This window comes from Saccostrea echinata, unplaced genomic scaffold, assembly GCF_033153115.1.
Source record: "Saccostrea echinata isolate AGI-Se365-2 ecotype Australia unplaced genomic scaffold, CSIRO_AGI_Sech_v1 ptg000009l, whole genome shotgun sequence".
NCBI lineage: Eukaryota > Metazoa > Mollusca > Bivalvia > Ostreida > Ostreidae > Saccostrea > Saccostrea echinata.
This window is the reverse complement of record NW_026889758.1, coordinates 30,811,175-30,830,258: the sequence shown is the minus strand read 5'-3', so window position 1 is coordinate 30,830,258 and position 19,084 is coordinate 30,811,175. Positions and strand designations below refer to the sequence as shown.

Below are 19,084 nucleotides of genomic sequence, written 5' to 3'. Positions count from 1 at the left end.
ATTTTAATAAACCCGGATTTTTACACCGAGAACAGACCAAAGGTTAGTCGAACCGGAAGTTCGTAATGTCAACACATCATGAACATTTCATTGAATAATGATTGATGTATGAAAAACTAAGATTTTTACTTTAACCTTAGATAAATAACAGTATCCATCAAAATGAAGTCCAGATTCAGCACAGTTGATATTACTGTTGTCATAAAAGAGCTGAAAAGGTTGGTCTAAAGGTTTAACATGTTGGTTTCATTTCACATGGCCGTACAAATTTCATAATCATTTTAAATGTTAGATTATGATTGTATTTATTTACTGTCTTGTGGATGAATGAAAATATATGTAAGGATAAGACTACTTCGTAAATGTTGGAATTATCAAGTATAACTAATTTACATAAATCTTTGATTGATTCTTGTATATGTAGCGCAGACCGAGCTGCGGGGGAGTCAACTTAAACTGCTGAGTTGATAAACATTTACTGTCCGAGCGGTTTTTACTTAAATTCTCATCTTTCCCCAGTATTGTGCTGAATGACTATGAAGTCCGCATAAAAGTTCACTAATTTATTTACATATCTACACAAAATATTTACACATATATAGTCCACACTTCACATTAGAAATAATAGTAAAATAATCCAGATGAATATATAAAAATCCTAAACTCCCGCTATCCTGTCTAAATCCATTCTGTCTGATATTACAACAATTCACTATACAACTGCAACTGCAACTACTTTAACTGTTCAAATTTGCTCCCTTATATACTATACTGAGCCTCCACAATGTGGGGAGTGAAAAATCTACCTCCTCTAAGTGGGGAGGCAATACATAACATTAAACAATGACCACCTGTGATTAACTAATTATCACTATAATTAAAAAGCAATAAACTGTCCTAGTTTACAAATAGATAAGACTAAACAGCTAAATAGAAAATTAATAACAGGTAGCTATGATCATGATAACAATCCGGAATCTGAAAACCAACTATTATAAATTTGCTACATATAGATTTTTAAAATTTTTTTTTGATTGGCATGTTACTATAATTATATTGATATATAATGTATTAATATTGTTTTTTTTTTTTTTTTGTTTTTTTAAATTTAATATCCAATCTCTGGTAACAAAAGCTGGTATAAAAGTAAAAACAATAGATGAAACACAATATTGTTTGTTTGTTTACAGATTTTATGGTATGAGAGTTGTTAATGTGTATGATGTGGACTCTAAAACCTACCTCATTAAACTTGGAAAGTAAGTGTAATGTATGTTAGAAAGTCAAAATTGTTCCACCCAGTGACAGTTATGATGGTTGACATCTCCACTAAAGGATACTCAACCAATGTTTTTAACAATTCATCCCACTTATTTGTTGGCCAAAGACAACTTTTCTAATTTTCAAACTGTTGTGATGTTCATGAATTATATTTTACATTTGTGTGCGTGTTTCAGTAAACAATACAATACAATACAAATGATAAATGATTTTAATACTGCATTTATTGAATATAACACATTGTAACTGTAATTTTCATTATAATTATCAAATCATTAATTTTTCTACAGATGCATGGACAACTTAGTGGACATGTAGTCGTACCGTCTCTGCTCATAATTTAATTTTCAATCAATCTTTGGATCTTCCCCCTAACTACCCCCCCCCCCCCCCCCCCCTTCTCCAAAAATGTTTACAGAAGATGTAGCTGGTCTAATAATTTATATGAAATATGCAATAACCATTGATTGAGGTATTGAGGATTTAATAACCTTTCTCACATGATGGGAAGGTTTTGGATGAGTGCCGAGTAAAGGTCTGAATCCTTTACCAATGACGTCTATGATGAATGAAGGTTGAGACATCTCAAATCCTTTTTATGGTTGAAGATTTTAAAGAATGTTCATTGTTCATCAGAAGCAAGGTGATCTGGGGGGGAAAAAGATCATAAAACTAATATAAGTAGGGATGTCAATTTTGTCAATAATTTATATTCGAATATTCAATGAATGTATTCAAATATTCGATAAAATGAATCATGTGAATAGAATGTGGTTTATTTTAAATGTACATCATCATACTCTCATGGCAGGTTTTGAAAGTAAAAATGGATGTAGACTTTTGTAGATATACAATAAGGAATTCTACATTTGATATTTGTCAATGCATGTTTAAAATAGATAATTGATTTAAGTGTATACAACCGAAATATAATTTTAACAAATGATATCTATACAAGCTCAGACTGACGAACCAGTCATCTAACCAGGGGCAAGATTGTCGTTTACTTTTCAGATTTAAATGCACATAATTAATTACAATTATTTGCTTAATATAATTTAATCTTTGATACAATGTTTTGAAAATAAAAACAAACATTTCCATAGACAATTTTCCTATGTTCATTAATTTAATAATGATTTTAAAATTTAGGAATATATTCAACCCGAGGTAATCAAGTAATTGATGCATTATTCTGTAATTGAGCCCTTTACAATATTACAGGATGATTCTATCAAAGATGTAATTCAATGATCAATATAACTTATTTTCATAAGTACACTCTTCACGTCTCTTAGACATTCAAGAAGGATTTCATTTCATTGTCATCGATTCTAGATCCGATCATATTAAACTACTGAAAGTACTTTTTGTTTTATACATTCATAATTCTTGTTTCTTTCTTTTATACTAGTCTACCTTACTCAAAATGAAATAATTTAGAAGGTCTATAAGATAAGAAAGTAATGAAAGAAATCAGGGGATCGCTAGTAAATAAGACGGGGATACTTCCAGCACTGTTCTAATTAAAATCTATTATCTCTTCTTTTTTGTGAAATCTGAAAAACACCGAATATTCGAATCTTAAATTCATATTCCAGTATTAACTCATCGAATGAATATTCGAATGTTCGAATATTTGTTGACATCTCTAAATATCAGCCACATGCTGTTTCAATAATTATGCTGCATCAAGCACATGTATGTGTAATGTGTAACTAAATGAGCATCGTAAAAGCAAGAAAAACAATTCTTTTGCAGAAACTTCTTGTTCGCATGACCCCTGCACAGTGTTCTGTAGAATTGACCCCAATCTCAATTTGAAACATGTTAAACATGTTTTCTTGATGCAGCACATTTGTTGATGAAGTATATATTTTTTATGATTTTTTTCCAGACCACCCCCTTCTAAACATTCCTTAAAATATCCAGTTGTCAATAGGATATTGATCGTTTTCAGGATCAGACCTGACCATCATTCACAAATAAGCTAGTCTAGTCATAATGAAAAGTTTTTCTACACACTAGCCCAGGGGGCTAGTGCCCAAGCAAATTTTACTTTCCCCTACAAAAAAAATAATAACCCTGTATGAGCCCACACTGATTTAAAACTGTTCAGTTTAAAACTAAATGGTATTATATGTGCAGATCTTTGTGTTTAGTTCAGAACAAATGGTGGTTGTAGTTATCATATACATTATTATTGCAGCTTTATTTACCTCATAAGTGCCCTTATAGATAACTGATTCAAAATTATTACAGTTGAACTTCAGTATCCCGAACACTGATATCTCAATTCCTATTGAGTTCGAGATAACAAGGTTTGACTGTATGAGGAATAAGATGCAGGTACCATAAAAAGTGTTTGTACTTATTATTTGGCCTTCAATTTAGACCTGATGATAAAGCAGTGATTCTGATTGAATCTGGTATTCGAATACATGGAACAGAGTATGACTGGCCAAAGAATATGGCTCCTTCAGGCTTCTCCATGAAGGTATAAATATTTTCATTATTAAATTAAATGTGAATTTCATAAAAGTTAATTATTGATTAAAAATATTTTAGTAGCAATGAGAATCTATTTTAATATTTCAAAGAAATGTGCAAATGTATCTATTTTCTTTTTTTAAATATTTAGCTGAGAAAGCACATTAAGGGGAGACGCCTTGAGAATATTTGCCAGCTAGGGATGGACAGAATTGTTGACCTACAGTTTGGTTCTGGGGAAGCTGCTTATCATGTTATATTGGAACTGTATGATAGAGTGAGTCATCTGGTGTAACAGCCAGCAACTTTTTAAATATAAACACCATTAACTATGCATTAGTATGCAAGGAAAGCCAGCTAAAATAGAAGTTTATGTACATTTACTGATAACTGAGGCAATTGGGCTTCAGTGCATTCGTATGTCATTTGTTTTCTTTCTGTGCAGTGTATTTCATCAGTTTTAATCTTACTGTGTTCCCAAACTGAGTATTTGACAATGATATTGACAATGTTGTAGTTGTCAGTTAATTAAAATATTTGCAGTGTTGTTCATAAAAAAAAGTACCAGTAAAAAAAGGCCTAGTTTGATCCTACTCTATTCCTTTAACCATTAATGATCCAATGTTTTGTCTCACGTGAGCCATTAAGTAAATGGATGTATGTACATTGTGAATGGATATTTCTACTTATATTTTGAATTTAATTTTATATTTATATACTGCAGTTTTTAAGATCCTGAAATGTTGCAGACCAATGGAGGTGATATTGTATATTATGTCATCAGCAAAAAAATGTTAATTTTTTTTAGGGAAATGTGGTGCTGACAGATTTTGAGTACACCATTTTAAATATTCTGAGACCTCGTACTGACACTTGTCAGGATGTAAAGTTTGCTGTGAGAGAAACATACCCAATCAGTGCTGCCAAGCAGCATTCCATACCTTCAGATGAGAAGTGAGACATATTCATATAATCCTTATAGAATTCATAAAGTAAAGTTTGCTGAGATAGTCATGGTGGTTGTAAATTATTTTTAAACAATAATTGAGTACAATGTATTAGTGTAAAATACAGTTGAACTTTGGTATCTCAAACACTGATATCTCAATTCCATGGATATGTCAAGTGATTTGGAAGTCCCAACCACTTATTCTTTAAGTATTTTACCCCTGATATCTCAAATTCATGGATAATCTCGAAGTTTTTTCTCAGTCCCATCGAATTCGAGATAACAAGGTTTGACCGTAACAGTTTTCTTTGTTTTATACATTTATTTTCCTGATTCATAACCACCAGAATTTTACTTTAAATATAGTGTGATAATAAGATTTCTTAGTCTGTGACATTTATATAGTTTATTTTGTGAATTTTTCTAAGGTTGAGGGAAGTTATTTTGGCTGCCAAAGTTGGAGAAGTTTTGAAGAAAGTTCTTCTTCCTCATATAGGTTTGTATGAGGCTTATACTTTAAAAAAAACATACATGTATATAAAATGTTAATGTCCATTCAGCATGCCTTTACACTATCTTAACATTGGAATACATGTAGGCATGTAGATACATGTATATGTTTGGGTATGATACATGAAACATTACATTGAATAAGGTTCTGTTCATCACACTAACAGTGGTTTATTGAACAGTTTGAGTAATACATGTAGAATATTCTTTGACTAAAGCTGTCATATAATTGAATAAGAAAATATATCATTTTGACATCCCTAGTTTCTCTCTCTCTCTAATCTATCTAACTATCTTTCTTTCTTTCTTTTTGAATTAGTACCCTTTCTTTTTCCATCTTGGCCAGTTCAAGCAAATTACATTTTACTTAAATGTGGATGTGTTTACTTTAGATTATGGGCCTGCATTGACTGAACATTGTCTACAGTCTCTTGGATTTCCAGAAAATGTGAAGGTGGCTAAAGGATTCAGTATCACAGAGGGTAAGTATATTAAATGTTATGTTCACGTTCACTGCCAATCTCCCCCCAGAATTGTTGTTAATTCCTCTCTCAGACACTATACAATGGACTTGCATCAAGATTTTTGACAAAAAAAGGTGATATTCCAAGAATTATTTCAAATTAAACTAAAATTTCTAGATCTATTTGGTAAATATCTACCTTAAAGAACAAACTTGTATTGAGATACATTAAAGTAAGTGAATATCTTAAAAAATTATAATCTTATTTTGTTCCATTCCTCATTCTTGAACCTGAAATAGATATGGATAAACTGAAGAGTGCAATAGAAATGGCAGAATCTTTATTGGAGACATTATCATCACAGCCTTGCCAGGTAAGTGAACCATCAGAATAGGATACTGAACTTAAATGTTTGTACAGGATTTTTCATGTGTACTGAAGATTTGATTATTTGCTAAAGTATTTATAAGAGTTATCAATAATATTTTACCCCTGATGGAAGGAATTCTTTTCATACCTTTCAGGGAGTAATTATTCAAAAGAAAGAAAGAAGAGCTGCAGTCAAAGATGGAGAACAAGCGGAACTGTTAACGTAAGATTACGTTAATGATAAAAAACATTTCTTTTCTGAGAGTTGCTTGATTGTAATAACATGTACTTCAATATTTTTGATTTTTTTTATTTACAGCTATGAAGAGTTTCATCCAATGTTATTTAAGCAGTTTGAAAACAAACCTCATTGTATGTTTGATAACTTTAACAAATCTGTAGATGAATTCTTCTCCCAGTTAGAGAGTCAGAAATTAGACATGAAAGTTTTGCAACAGGTAAAGTACATGTACATGTATATTTGGAGTATTTCACTTGTTAAGCATATAATATATTTATATTAAATATTTTTGTCTATATTCATTTTCTTTAAAATAATTAAAATTTAAAAATTAAATGCTTAAAATTTAGTTATTCTCACAGTAAACACAGGTTCTAATTTCTATTCATGTAGTAAAAATTTTAATACATTTCATGTTGCATCTCTTTTGAAAGATGCTGTTTTGTATTATTTTTTTTAGCAAGATCCATTAAATTCCTTATTTCTTACTTGATTATTAGGAAAAGTCAGCTCTCAAAAAATTGGAAAATATCAAGAAAGATCATGAGAAGAGAATAGAGGGGTTGCAAAAGGAGCAGGGAACTGATATCAACAAGGGTCGTTTAATTGAATTAAACCTGCCACTAGTAAGTTTTTTTTCCCCAGACAGAGAATTAAAATATACTCATTCATTGGCTGATTTCCTGAAATCTGAATTTGAATTGTGAGTAATGGAGTAATGATGCTGCAACTTGAGAAGTGACATTGTGCTTTAAAGTTTATCTGCTTTGAGTAGAATGAATACAGCTTGCAAATTTTATGAACTTTACCAGAAAATTTAAAGGTTTGCAGGCCAGACAAGAGTTTGATGATAAATTCTTTACATAGAATCAATGTAATATTTACATTGTAAAAAAGTTATTTGATTCCATACTTTACGAAAAGTTAAATTTAATACAAATGATTTAAAAAAAAAAGTGCATGTTTTTTAATGTACTGTAACTACTCTTAGGTGGACCAGGCTCTGCTGATTGTAAGGAGTGCATTGGCCAATCAGATTGATTGGACTGAGATACAGAACCTGGTCAAAGAAGCTCAGCTACAGGGGGATCCAGTGGCCTCATGTATAACAGGACTGAAACTAGAATCTAACATCATCACCCTCCTTCTAAGGTGTTTATTTTGCTCACCTGAGCCAAAGGCTCAAATATCCGTTTCTGATCAGAGAGTGCTACTCATTTTGTCTTGTGCTGTCATTTTTTCAAAATTTTTATCTTTGACATAACCACTGGACCTATTTGAACTTAACTTGCCATAAAGCATTTTTGGGTAAAGGGGATTCAAACTTGTTAAAATGAAAAGCCACACCCTTTAATCAAGAAACAAATAAGATATGGTGGGGTCAAAAGTCTCCAGAACCAATAAGCCAATAATAAAACTTATTTGAAAGCTTCCCTATACAGTCACTGTGTAGATTCAATTTTATTCAAATAATGCTCGTAGGGGCTAGGATGGGGTTGCAATATGAGGTCAAATTTTGATATGGGAATACATGTACAGTCGAGCCTCATTATCCAGATGGTTGCATTCCTGAGCAAATCATACATATTAATGAAGTGTGGGGATTAATGAAACATCCGTGGTACATCTAAATATAAATTGTTCCCCACTAACTTCATCCAGAAGGTGAATGGTCCAGATTATCGGCATCAGATTCGCGAGGCTCCTCCGCATATAAGAAGAATCTCTTAAAATCTTCTCAAGAATAGAACCGGTAGGTCCATAGTTAGTCATATTGATAATCAAGCATCTTTATGTGTAGACTCAGGTCTCTTTAAACCATGTCCACAGGGCTTGTGTGGGGCCACAATTGAGGGTAAATTTTAAATATATGTACATGTAGTTGTATTCTCAAGAACAGCAGGACCAAAATTAGTAATATTGTCCTGATTAGAACTATGAAAACGAAAATGCTCACATATCGCTTCGCCATATTGACAAGCAAGCATTTAAATATTGCGTAGAACCAGGACTGTTCAAATCATGGTTCCTGAGGCTAGGCTGGAGTCATAATAGGGAGTCAAAGTTTTATATTGAAATACAGTCATACATTTATATAGAAAAAATCTATTAAAAATTTTCTTGGGAATAGCAAGTCCAGAGTCAGTCATATTGATATGTATACAATTCAGTATGCATGTAGTGTAGAAATCATGATATGCATGTTAGGATGGGGCCACATTTAGAAAACAAAGTTTTATACAGAACTATAATGACATTCAAAAGAAAAAAGGGCCATAATTTGAGAGAAGTTGATATTAAGCTTTAATGAACTGTTATTAGAATTGTTTAAAATAATGGAATTTAATGTGAGTTTATTTAAATGTATTTATATGTTCATTTGTCAGAAAGAGAATTGTGACTCAACTAAGCAATACGGCCCAGAAACCTTGTGTTCTTTGATAATGCTGCTAAGAAATAAGAGATTTTTTGTTAATGTCTCTGAATTTTTTTTTGAACCCCCCCCCCCCCCCAATTTTTGATATAAACAGCAAAAACAGTTTCAATTCCATATTCATGTAAATACTTAGTGAACTCTTTCACCAACTTCTTCTTTGTAGGAAATATACAGTTCAAGATTTTCTGCTCAAATTTTACACCCTTCTTTTGAAGGAAATATACATTTTGAGATTTTATACTCACATTTTAAAATTTACAGGATAGATATTAGAGTATTCATATGATTTTTGATATATTAGGGACCCATATAGATATAGTGATGATGAATTTGATGATGAAGATGAGGATATATTGAAACCGACAAAGGTGGACATTGACATATCAATGAGTGCTTATGGCAACTCCAGGAAGTAAGTCTCTTATAGACTATTAGCCTATCTAGAGAATGTTTCTTAAAGGGTGGTGGGGAGAAATGCAATACCTCATTTTAAAAATTAGGGAAAGTTATTATTATAACATTTTTAAATAAATCTATAGAGTGAGATGAAGTTATTAGGTAAATTCTTACAATGAGGATAAAGTCTCTATTGGTGATACCTTAGCTACATTAAACATCCATTATGTGTGATTTGTATACTGGATAAGATAAAATGGCTATATGATATTTTATGAGAAGAAATTTAAAATTTCAAATATTTTTAGCTCATTGGCAGTGTTAAAAAATATATTTTTTAAATTGTTTTATTTAATGATTGTAATTATTTTATTTTTAACAGATATTTTGATAAGAAAAAATCTGCAGCAAAGAAAGAACAAAAAACAATAGATGCATCTGCAAAGGTCAGTATTATGCAACCTAACCTGATTGGTGTGTAAATCACACAGACTCGCACATAGGCATATTTTTCATGAGGCGCTAGTGCGCTTCATGAAATATGCCCACGTGATAAGTCTGTGTGATCAGTGATCACACCAATAACTCACACAAAACTTAAAAACATTCCTAAAGTATATTTTTAGCCAGTGGCCGCTAACTTTGAAAACCAACGGTAATTTTAGAATTTACAAATTTCCTTTATTTTAATAAATCAGGCTTTAAAATCTGCTGAGAGGAAAACTAAGGAAACTCTCAAAGAAGTAGCAACAGCTGCAACCATCAATAAAACCAGGAAAACATACTGGTATGTATTAGAGTTAAATGATATTTATATTGAATCAGGGCTAAATCATCATCTAATGTGAAGGATAAAAATCAGACAAATTTATTTTCAATGATAATGGTTTATAGGTTTGAAAAGTTTCTATGGTTCATTACATCTGAGAACTATTTGGTAATTGGTGGACGTGATCAGCAGCAAAATGAAATGATTGTAAAAAGATACCTCAGACCAGGTCTGTGTAGAAGTTTAGATACATGTAACTGAGATATGCTTGAAAGTGTAAAATTTAGATCATGTAATTTGATTTTCAAAGTAGGAGAGATTTTGCAAAGAATGATTTATGTACATACATGTACAAGTTCAGCATTAAGATAAAAATGAGAGAAATATTGATTGCTTCTTAAACAGGGGACTTGTACATTCATGCTGATCTCCATGGAGCTAGTAGCTGTGTCCTCAAAAATCCATCAGGTTAGGTTGCATAATACAACAAAAATGTCTACAGTTACCAACACATGTATACGTGTACTTTGATTATCGAACATGAAAACAACTATAAATACCCTCTGTTTAAAATTTGTATATTTCAATATTTTGACATGTTGAATTTTCTCGTATGAAGGGGAACCAGTTCCACCCAAGAGCCTCAATGAAGCAGGCACCATGGCAATCTGTAACAGTGTAGCATGGGATGCCAAGGTTGTCACAAGTGCTTGGTGGGTGTATCATGATCAAGTATCCAAGACAGCGCCATCTGGTGAATACCTCACAACAGGAAGCTTTATGGTGAGGGGTAGGTAACTTTTAGGAATTAGGAGAAAAGATAAATGTACAGTACATGTAATCCATAGTAAAAATAAAACTCTTCAGTTATTATGTGTATCAGATATTGCATTCTGTTTAACCAACAGGAAAGAAAAACTACCTTCCACCTACCCATCTTGTGTATGGGTTTGGATTAATGTTCAAGGTACAGAAATTTTACAAAATACAGTTAACCTTCTGTATCTCAAATACCATATATGGATATGTCGAAATGATTTGGAAGTCACAACCACTTCTTCTTTATGTATTCCACCCTGGATATTTTGAATCCTTGGATATCTTGGAAAGTTTTTTCTTGGTTCCATTGAGTTTGAGATAAAGAGGTTTGACTGTATTGCATTTTTTAACATACACAGTTACCTGACAAATGAAGGAATAATGAAATATATGTATCACATTGCAAGAAAAGATTTGTCAGTATTTGCTCCATTTTTGTTAATTCTGTTTCTTAATTTTAAATTTCTTTGTTACAAGATCAGTATATTTTTAAATTGTTAAGTGCTACTTTTTAGCTTATTTAAGACTGCTTTCTTACTTTTACATCAGTTGGAGGATGGAAGTATTGAAAGACATAAAGGAGAAAGAAAGGTTCATGTAACAGAGGATGATTCCATATCTGTAGCAGATTCCTTAGCAACAGAGAGTGATATTACTGCTGACACAAACAGCTTAAGTCTAGACTCTGACAGTGAAAGTGAAAAGGAGGAAAATGACCAGAATGACAATAACAGTGAATATGGTGAAAACAGTGAAAGACTTAGGGATGACTTTGGTGAAATTGACAGTACAGTTGATAAAGCTAGTGCACTTGAAGGCAAAGAGACAAGTGTGAAAAGTGAAAATAGAACAGGTGGTAGTGATGATAATAGAACTGATATGGAAGTGAAAGTTGAGGAAGAGGATGAGACAGAGAGTTTGTTTCCAGATACAGCAATATCATTACAGCATGTCAAGGGAGACAAGTAAGTGACCCACGTATACAGTGAAACATGGTTACTGGAAACCTACAAGAACAGCCAACATTATGTTATTCAAGCATGTATATTTACCAGTATGATTAATTGGCTATATTCAAATTTTGGACACCTTTGTAACTTTAAGAAGGTACATGTACTTGCTAATGGAGGATTTGTTAATAGGTAGTTGTACAGTAGCACACAAACTATATGGCTGTGTAAGTAATAACTTTCATAGATTCATTTTATCCAGTGATAACAAAACACTGTGGAGAACTGTAAAACAGGGCTTGTTTTGTTGGATTTATATGCTGTACATGTTCATTTGCTTTAGGTTTGAGCTTCAGCGAGAGAGGAGCAGTACAAATGGTAGTATTGAGGCTCCACAGATAAAAGAAACAATGGCAGTGGACAAAGAAGGAAAGGTACATGTAAAATGTAATATATAACAACCACATGTATTTGTAGGAGTGATGACTATTTAAATTCAAATAATCCTATGTACATTTAATTGTGTTCATGATACATGTATGTATATGTAGCAGGCCTGTGAAGAAAAGGGTTCTATCAATGTTCATATAATGAAATGATGTAGAATTTGACATTTAAAAATATTGCTTAATATCCATTAAATCCAGCTCCAGTCCCATTTGAAAATTGGCTCTTTTTTGCTCCCAAAATTTAGGTAAAAGTTCCACAATGACAAACAGATTGAATTTTTCTGTGTCTGTGTGTGTTTTTTTTTTTTTTTTAATACATAAATTAAAACTTGAAGTATGAAATTGTAATGATTTGTAAAGATGTAAAGAAGGAATAAGCCTACAATCAAAATCTTTAATCACATAATATAAATTATCAGTATTTCCAAACTTTTTAAGCCCTAAAAAAAGAAACACTGGCTAAATCATTTTGTTTGCAACAATTTTAGAGTGGAGGTAGAGGTGCAAAGGTTTCAGCTAAACAAAGGAGGTAAGTAACCAGGTTTTTTTCTGATCTCTATTATAAGGAAAGAAAAAATAATAATTTTTAGGTCACCTGAGTGACCCAGGTGACATGTTGTGATCTGATTTTGTCTGCCATTGTCGTGAGAGAAGTTATTTCCCTTTGCTATTCACCTATGATAATCTCTGCAAATAAAGTAATTGGTGGTTCAATTGAATAAAAGAATTATAGGAGAATTTTTAAAGTATAATACAAAAAGTAGTTTCATTAAATGTTCAGGTAGCCTTGTCGATAATAGATAAATAAAAATGAGACAAAAATACCTTATCTGGGTACATTTATGTTCTTCAGAGAACAAGAGAGGTCTATGTTGGAGGGAACGTGATGGGTTTCTCTATTGCCCAAGCAACATTGTTTTGTTTAGTCTGCTTGGAGATAGTGGTAAATGGCAGTGCACTAGCACTGGCAAGTACACACAAGTAAATAGGTCTACTTTATCATTTAATACTGAGCACTATAATAACTTTTTAGTTGATCCCTGACCATCCTTTTTTTCTTGCTTTCGGATAACATACATGTATCTTCATCAAACATTTTATTTTCTACTTCTGGGGATCTCTTTACAGTGTTGTATTATACTCAGGTAACCATTAAGGCCCTTGGGCCTATTGTCATTCATAGCATCATTATATGTTGTTGACTTAGGGAAATGAAGAAAGCTAAAAAAGCCCAAAACCAACAGAAAGAGGGCAATGATGATGAAGAAGATAGTGTATCCTGGTTAAATCCAAGAAAGGGCAAGGTTCCACGTGAGGATATGAAAGAGAACCAGCCAGAAGATGCCAGTCCAAGGACAGAACCTCAGGAAGAGGATTCCTCTGAAAAACTTATCCAGATACAGCCTAAGAGAGGACAAAGAGTAAGAATGTAGATTTATTTAAGCATTGAATTCTTATTGAAGAGGTGTATTAAAATGGTGTTCATTTGAACCTTTATGCATGTACATTTATAGAATTTTTAATAAATACGTCAGATAAATAAAAATACATTGTACTTGATATCGTGATTGCTTACCTTAACAGAACTCTTTTGTAGTGGAGGTCAGAAATGTCTATTAGCTAGCTTGGGGGGCAGTGAACTGTTGAATACAACACAAGATTAATCTTTGTGGATTTTATAAGGAACGACAAGAAAGATGTTCTGGTGAAATGTCTCGCTGAACATTCACTGAACCACTCTAATAAAACTTTGAGAGGAGCTAGTCCTTATTTGTTACATTTTTGATGATAGTTTTCACTAAGCCAACTCGTCTAATCAAATTCAACCATTTCTTTCTGAAAATCATTACTTTTGGAAGCTGATAAAATACTCTAAACATTCCTAATTAGACAACCAACTATTTGAAGTCCAACTCTTGGCAATACATTGTACTTTCAACATACTGATTATTCAAATCATTGTCACTAGTGCCAACAATGCCATTCCTCAGAAATCTTTTTTAGATTTAGAGCCTCTTGGACTTTGCCGCAAAAGAGCGGCAGTAAGTTCGAAAACTGTGAGGTAACCAAGATACTAAGTACATGTATTAGCACTTATAAATACTGTTTAAGATTGTCTCTGATGAGAGTTTTTCTCATTAGAAGTTCTATTTCATGTATGTTGATGATGTGTTCTATTTTATTTCCATCTCATGATTTCATATACACATGTATGTAGATGTTAACAAACTTTTCACTTTCCTGTCTATGGTTTATTAAATATAATGATCAGTAATGAATTTATTTTGTTGGTCTACTTTAGAGTAAAATGAAAAAGATAAAAGAAAAATATGGAGATCAAGATGAAGAAGAGAGACAACTAAGGATGGAAATTTTAGCTGTGAGAATTACTTTACACTGACTTCTTACAATGGATAGTGGTTGAAAAATGTATATTAATATAATTATAATGAACAAAATAGAGATATGATGATGTGGGAATGCTTTTTGCCTTCTGAATAATTGAATTTGATTTGTTTCCAGGAAGTGATGTGATTTTAAGCATTGTTTACAATTTGTGTTTTGATTCATCACTTGTAAAGTACATGTATTTATAGAGAGAGAGAGCAATTTGGATAGGAAACCCCTTATGATATTGTGGCTCAAAGGCAGACAAATAGACAAACAGATAACCATAAAAAATAATGTCACCTCTCATAATGGAAAACAAATACATGTACTTAATATTAGTATGTAATAATAATTCCTCTGCAGTCATAGAATTCTTTTCTTTCTACAGTCAGCAGGTTCTAAAAAGGAAGACAAAAAGAAGAAAGGCAAGAAGGGTCAAGACCAGCCCAAGAACTCCAGGCCTGTCAGTGCTAAGCAACAGTTGCAGCAACAAAAGGGTAAAGGTCAAACCAAGTCTGTGGACATCATATTGAAGCCTACAGCTGAAATCATCATTGAGGGTATGAGGAAAAAAATGTCCTTTGATGTATTTCTCTTTATAGAAAAGGTTCAGAGAATTTGTTCTGATTATACACATTAATGATTAGATATCTGCATGTATTTTTTCTGTAACTTTGTAACATGTTTAAATTTAGATTAATTTAATACTCAATATATGTAAAACAAATTATCATCAAATTAGCTATCTTTAATACATATAATATAATAAACATAATAAATGTCCTAATATAATTTACATTTCTTTGTTTTTTACCATCAGATTCAACCACTGTGGAAAATGAGAAACAGCAATACAACCCAGCTAAACAGGTGACAAGATATAAAGTTCTGTAATGTGTACAGTGCCTACCCATCAGTGTTGTAAAAATTTGATCAATTTTTGTTCAGTACTTGGTATGAATTTCCAAAAATAAAAAAAAAATGAAACTACATGAAGATAGGAAAAATTAAGTTTTTCTTATCTACATGTACATTGTATTTTTTACAATCTTTTATAATGTTATGATAGAGAAAGAAAAATGATACAGAGATACATGTAGGGTATACCAAGATAATTTTAAAAAAATGTTTAAAAAATACAGATTCAAAATACATGTAAGTTGAAAATACTGAATGAATCAGGACAACAGACATGCATCATATTTTGTCTTATTGCATACTGTGGATGCAGTGTTATATTTCATTAGATAGAATTATAAATTCACACGCATAAGGAAGATTGATGCAGGCAATTTTACATGTAGCATGCGCAAAATTCTTTAGTGCCTTTCAAAAAAAAAATAAAAAATAAAAAATAAAGTTTAACTTTTTAGAGTGTTTACGGTAGATGTTTCTTACCAATTGTCAGGCCCTTGTTTTTACTCTAATTTTGTGTTCAGATTTCTTTATTTTTTGATCATAAGAGAGGGCCAGGGGTAAATGTGATTAGTCTACAGGGAATACTCTGGGACCTGATCCTACTTCTAGTGTTTTCAGGGGTCTGTGTATTTGCTCTGTTTCTTGATTTGTATTGTGTATTTATAAGATGGATCAGTGTTTGTATTTTACCCTTTTGTCATGTTCAAAACAGCCACCATGGCTTGCTTTTGACTGAGATTAAGATGTTATATTCTAAGAATGTGCAAGTCAAATCAGTCAAATATGATGAAAATGTTATTCAAAAATTGCAGATATGCTGATATTTTTGTAAGTGATAAGATTTTGAAGGTGACCAATTATGAACTAAACTATTTTTTGAAGGTCCCTGTCTTAGTTACTGAGAAAAAAAATAGTATACATGTATTCATAAAATAAAGAAGAATGGTTATTTTTAAGGAATAGAAATTTGGTAGGTAATCTCTGTTTTATTCTTATCCAGGAAAAAGCTGACTCTGATGATGAGAGGCAGGAGGAGGACGATAAACCTGATGTAAGACATTTTCTGTCAGCCATGTTTATTAATTCTAAACTAGTCAGTTAATTATAGATAACAACTATTACATGAAGAACTAATGATTATACATACTTTTCAAAAGTAGAACATATATCTTTTCCACATGGAAATGTCTTGTGTACAAACATGTACATGTATTACATATTATCACACACTGGAAACAGAAATGAGAAGATTCTTTTTTAAAAATTCTGTATTAACAAGATTTAATTTTGTGTGTAAATTAGGTGTCTTAATATGCATGTACATTGTAACATTTATATATGTTGTATATGTGTTTCAGGATGTTATGATGCTGGATTCTTTGACAGGGTGCCCTGTTCCAGAGGATGAGCTTCTCTATGCTGTTCCTGTGTGTGCTCCGTATAGCACCATGCTAAATTACAAGTATGTGTCAACATATCCCATACATTAACAAACTTAGTTTTTACCAAGGAAACAAAAGACTCAAAGCTCATCTAAGTTTTATGGCAAAGGAGGCTCAAAGCTTTTCTAATTGTTGGTTGTCCCACATACGTATGTACGTAATGTATGGCATGTACTTAAAATATTTATGTAAAAATTTTTAATATTTTTATCCTGCTTCACATGAAGTATCCTTGAGTAAAGGTGACTCAAATTTGTTCAAGTAGAAGGTGACCAGTCATGCTATTTATCAAGGGAAGATGATTAAGAAATATGGCAAATAGAGTGGGATCATTTATAATTTTTCTTCTAAAGAACCTGTTTATCAGAATTTACAAAACAGTGAAGTTTCCTTAGGGCTAGGATGGGGCTGCAATAGAGGTTCAAATTTTTGCTTGGTAAAAATCTTTCAAACTAAAACTCTACTCTGAAAAAATCTACTGTAATCATTATGTACAGGACATGTTTTAATGAACTATGATGAATAATAATTGCTTTCCTAAGGAATACATTTTATGGATGGACTGAACATGCCATTCTTCAAATCTGAATCACTAAAATAAGATTATGTATGTTCTGTGTTACATAAATGTACACATAATGAGTTTTTTGTCTTTTAATGATTCTGATGATTCTAAACTGCTTGACCTTTTTTCGTTTTCATGAATACATGTATTCATAATTTCTTTTTCTATAGATTTAAAGTAAAACTTACACCTGGAAGTACAAAACGAGGAAAAGGTTAGTTCTTTTTATAAGTCAGCATATAATTCAATCTGTGATATTTATTGCAGAGGCTCATATTGGTATTCTTTCATATCAAGTGAAACTGAAAAGAAATGCTTTGATTCAGAGATCATTTTAATGTATTTTCTGTTGATTTTAGCTGCCAAACTTGCCCTCAATATGTTTTCACATGAAAAGTCAACATCTTCCAGGGAAAAAGATCTCATTCGCATTTTAAAGGTGAGCATTGTAATTCACCCTAGCTCAATATTGCTTTGACAAATTTTATATTTGTTTAAGCTAAAAAAATGTTTCAAATGGTCCACTTGCATGTAAGATAAACTAATCAAAATACAAATTACACATATGTATTTAAAGTGATACTTTTATGACTAATAACATTGATTTCTTATTATAATTAAAGTCAATTTTTATATCAAGGATATGTTGTTTTACTTGTCACTTTCTTTGCTCCTGTAGGATGCTGATACAAGTCGAAATATACCTGGAAAAGTTAAGGTTTCTGCTCCAAATCTTCACAAGAAAAAAGGAAAGTAACGGGATGTGAATGAACATGTCAGTATGATGTGACCCATAGATGATAAGTCCTTACATCAAAGAGAAAGTGAAAATACAAATGTATCCACTAAATCTTCTTCAGTGGAAAAAATTTGGAGATCTTTAATTTGGAAGAGAATATAGAGAGTGTCAATTATTATATAATATAACATTATGAATAAAAGAAACAGAGTTCTTTCATGTCATTAGCATTGATAATATGTTACAAAAGTATTGCGTATTTTGTATAAATGAGTTCTATAGGAAAAGTGTTTGAACTCCCAAAAATGATTTGTAATATCATCCAAGTTTAATTTTAGAATTTTCGATCACTATGTAAAGTTATGTTGAAATAAAATGGATAAGAAAAGAAATCAGATAGTAAGGGCTTCTGACTTTCTCTTTTACAAATATTATTGGATATCAAATTATCAAATACTTCAATCTGATTAAAATCAGATCCTCGATGCTCCTTTTTTTAACGATATGTCGCTTACGAGGATCTGAAGAAGCCAATCTGATTAAAATCAGATCCTCGATGCTCCTTTTTTAAGGATATGTCGCTTACGCCTGGCTGCCGTATTTTGACAGACAAAGTTGCCATGGTTATGAAAAAAAGAAATTTCTTTGAAATTCTTTCAAAACTCTGCTCCTCCTACAGTTTTGATTCAAATTTAGTAAGACTTGGTACACAAGTAGACTATACTAAGATACACAACTCTTAGCGGTTTTTGATTTTGACAAACAGTATTGCCATGGTTACTAAAATAGATATGTCTATGAATTGTTTTAATAAGCTACTCCCGGTACAGTTTTGGTCTGATTAGGATTTTTTAAGATACATCTTTATTATAAGTACACACCAGTAGGGCTACAGCCACCTCAGA

The 19,084-nt window shown here is 31.7% G+C and overlaps 1 protein-coding gene across 1 annotated transcript; it reads left to right on the top strand.

Moving 5' to 3' along the window:
* Nucleotides 1-98: 98 nt before the first annotated feature.
* Nucleotides 99-18,578, top strand: LOC133182203 (ribosome quality control complex subunit NEMF-like). Its single transcript, XM_061316957.1, has 31 exons — nt 99-218; nt 1,191-1,259; nt 3,676-3,778; nt 3,923-4,048; nt 4,580-4,725; nt 5,149-5,216; nt 5,623-5,712; nt 5,994-6,067; nt 6,219-6,286; nt 6,383-6,521; nt 6,805-6,930; nt 7,296-7,456; nt 9,043-9,153; nt 9,520-9,583; nt 9,836-9,924; nt 10,032-10,135; nt 10,312-10,374; nt 10,526-10,696; nt 10,815-10,873; nt 11,275-11,690; nt 12,019-12,109; nt 12,613-12,653; nt 13,332-13,545; nt 14,427-14,504; nt 14,904-15,075; nt 15,336-15,385; nt 16,434-16,484; nt 16,792-16,895; nt 17,611-17,654; nt 17,800-17,879; nt 18,120-18,578. The coding sequence occupies exons 1-31, from the start codon at nt 163-165 to the stop codon at nt 18,195-18,197; spliced, it is 3,306 nt and encodes a 1,101-aa protein (XP_061172941.1). The 5' UTR covers nt 99-162; the 3' UTR covers nt 18,198-18,578.
* Nucleotides 18,579-19,084: the final 506 nt, after the last annotated feature.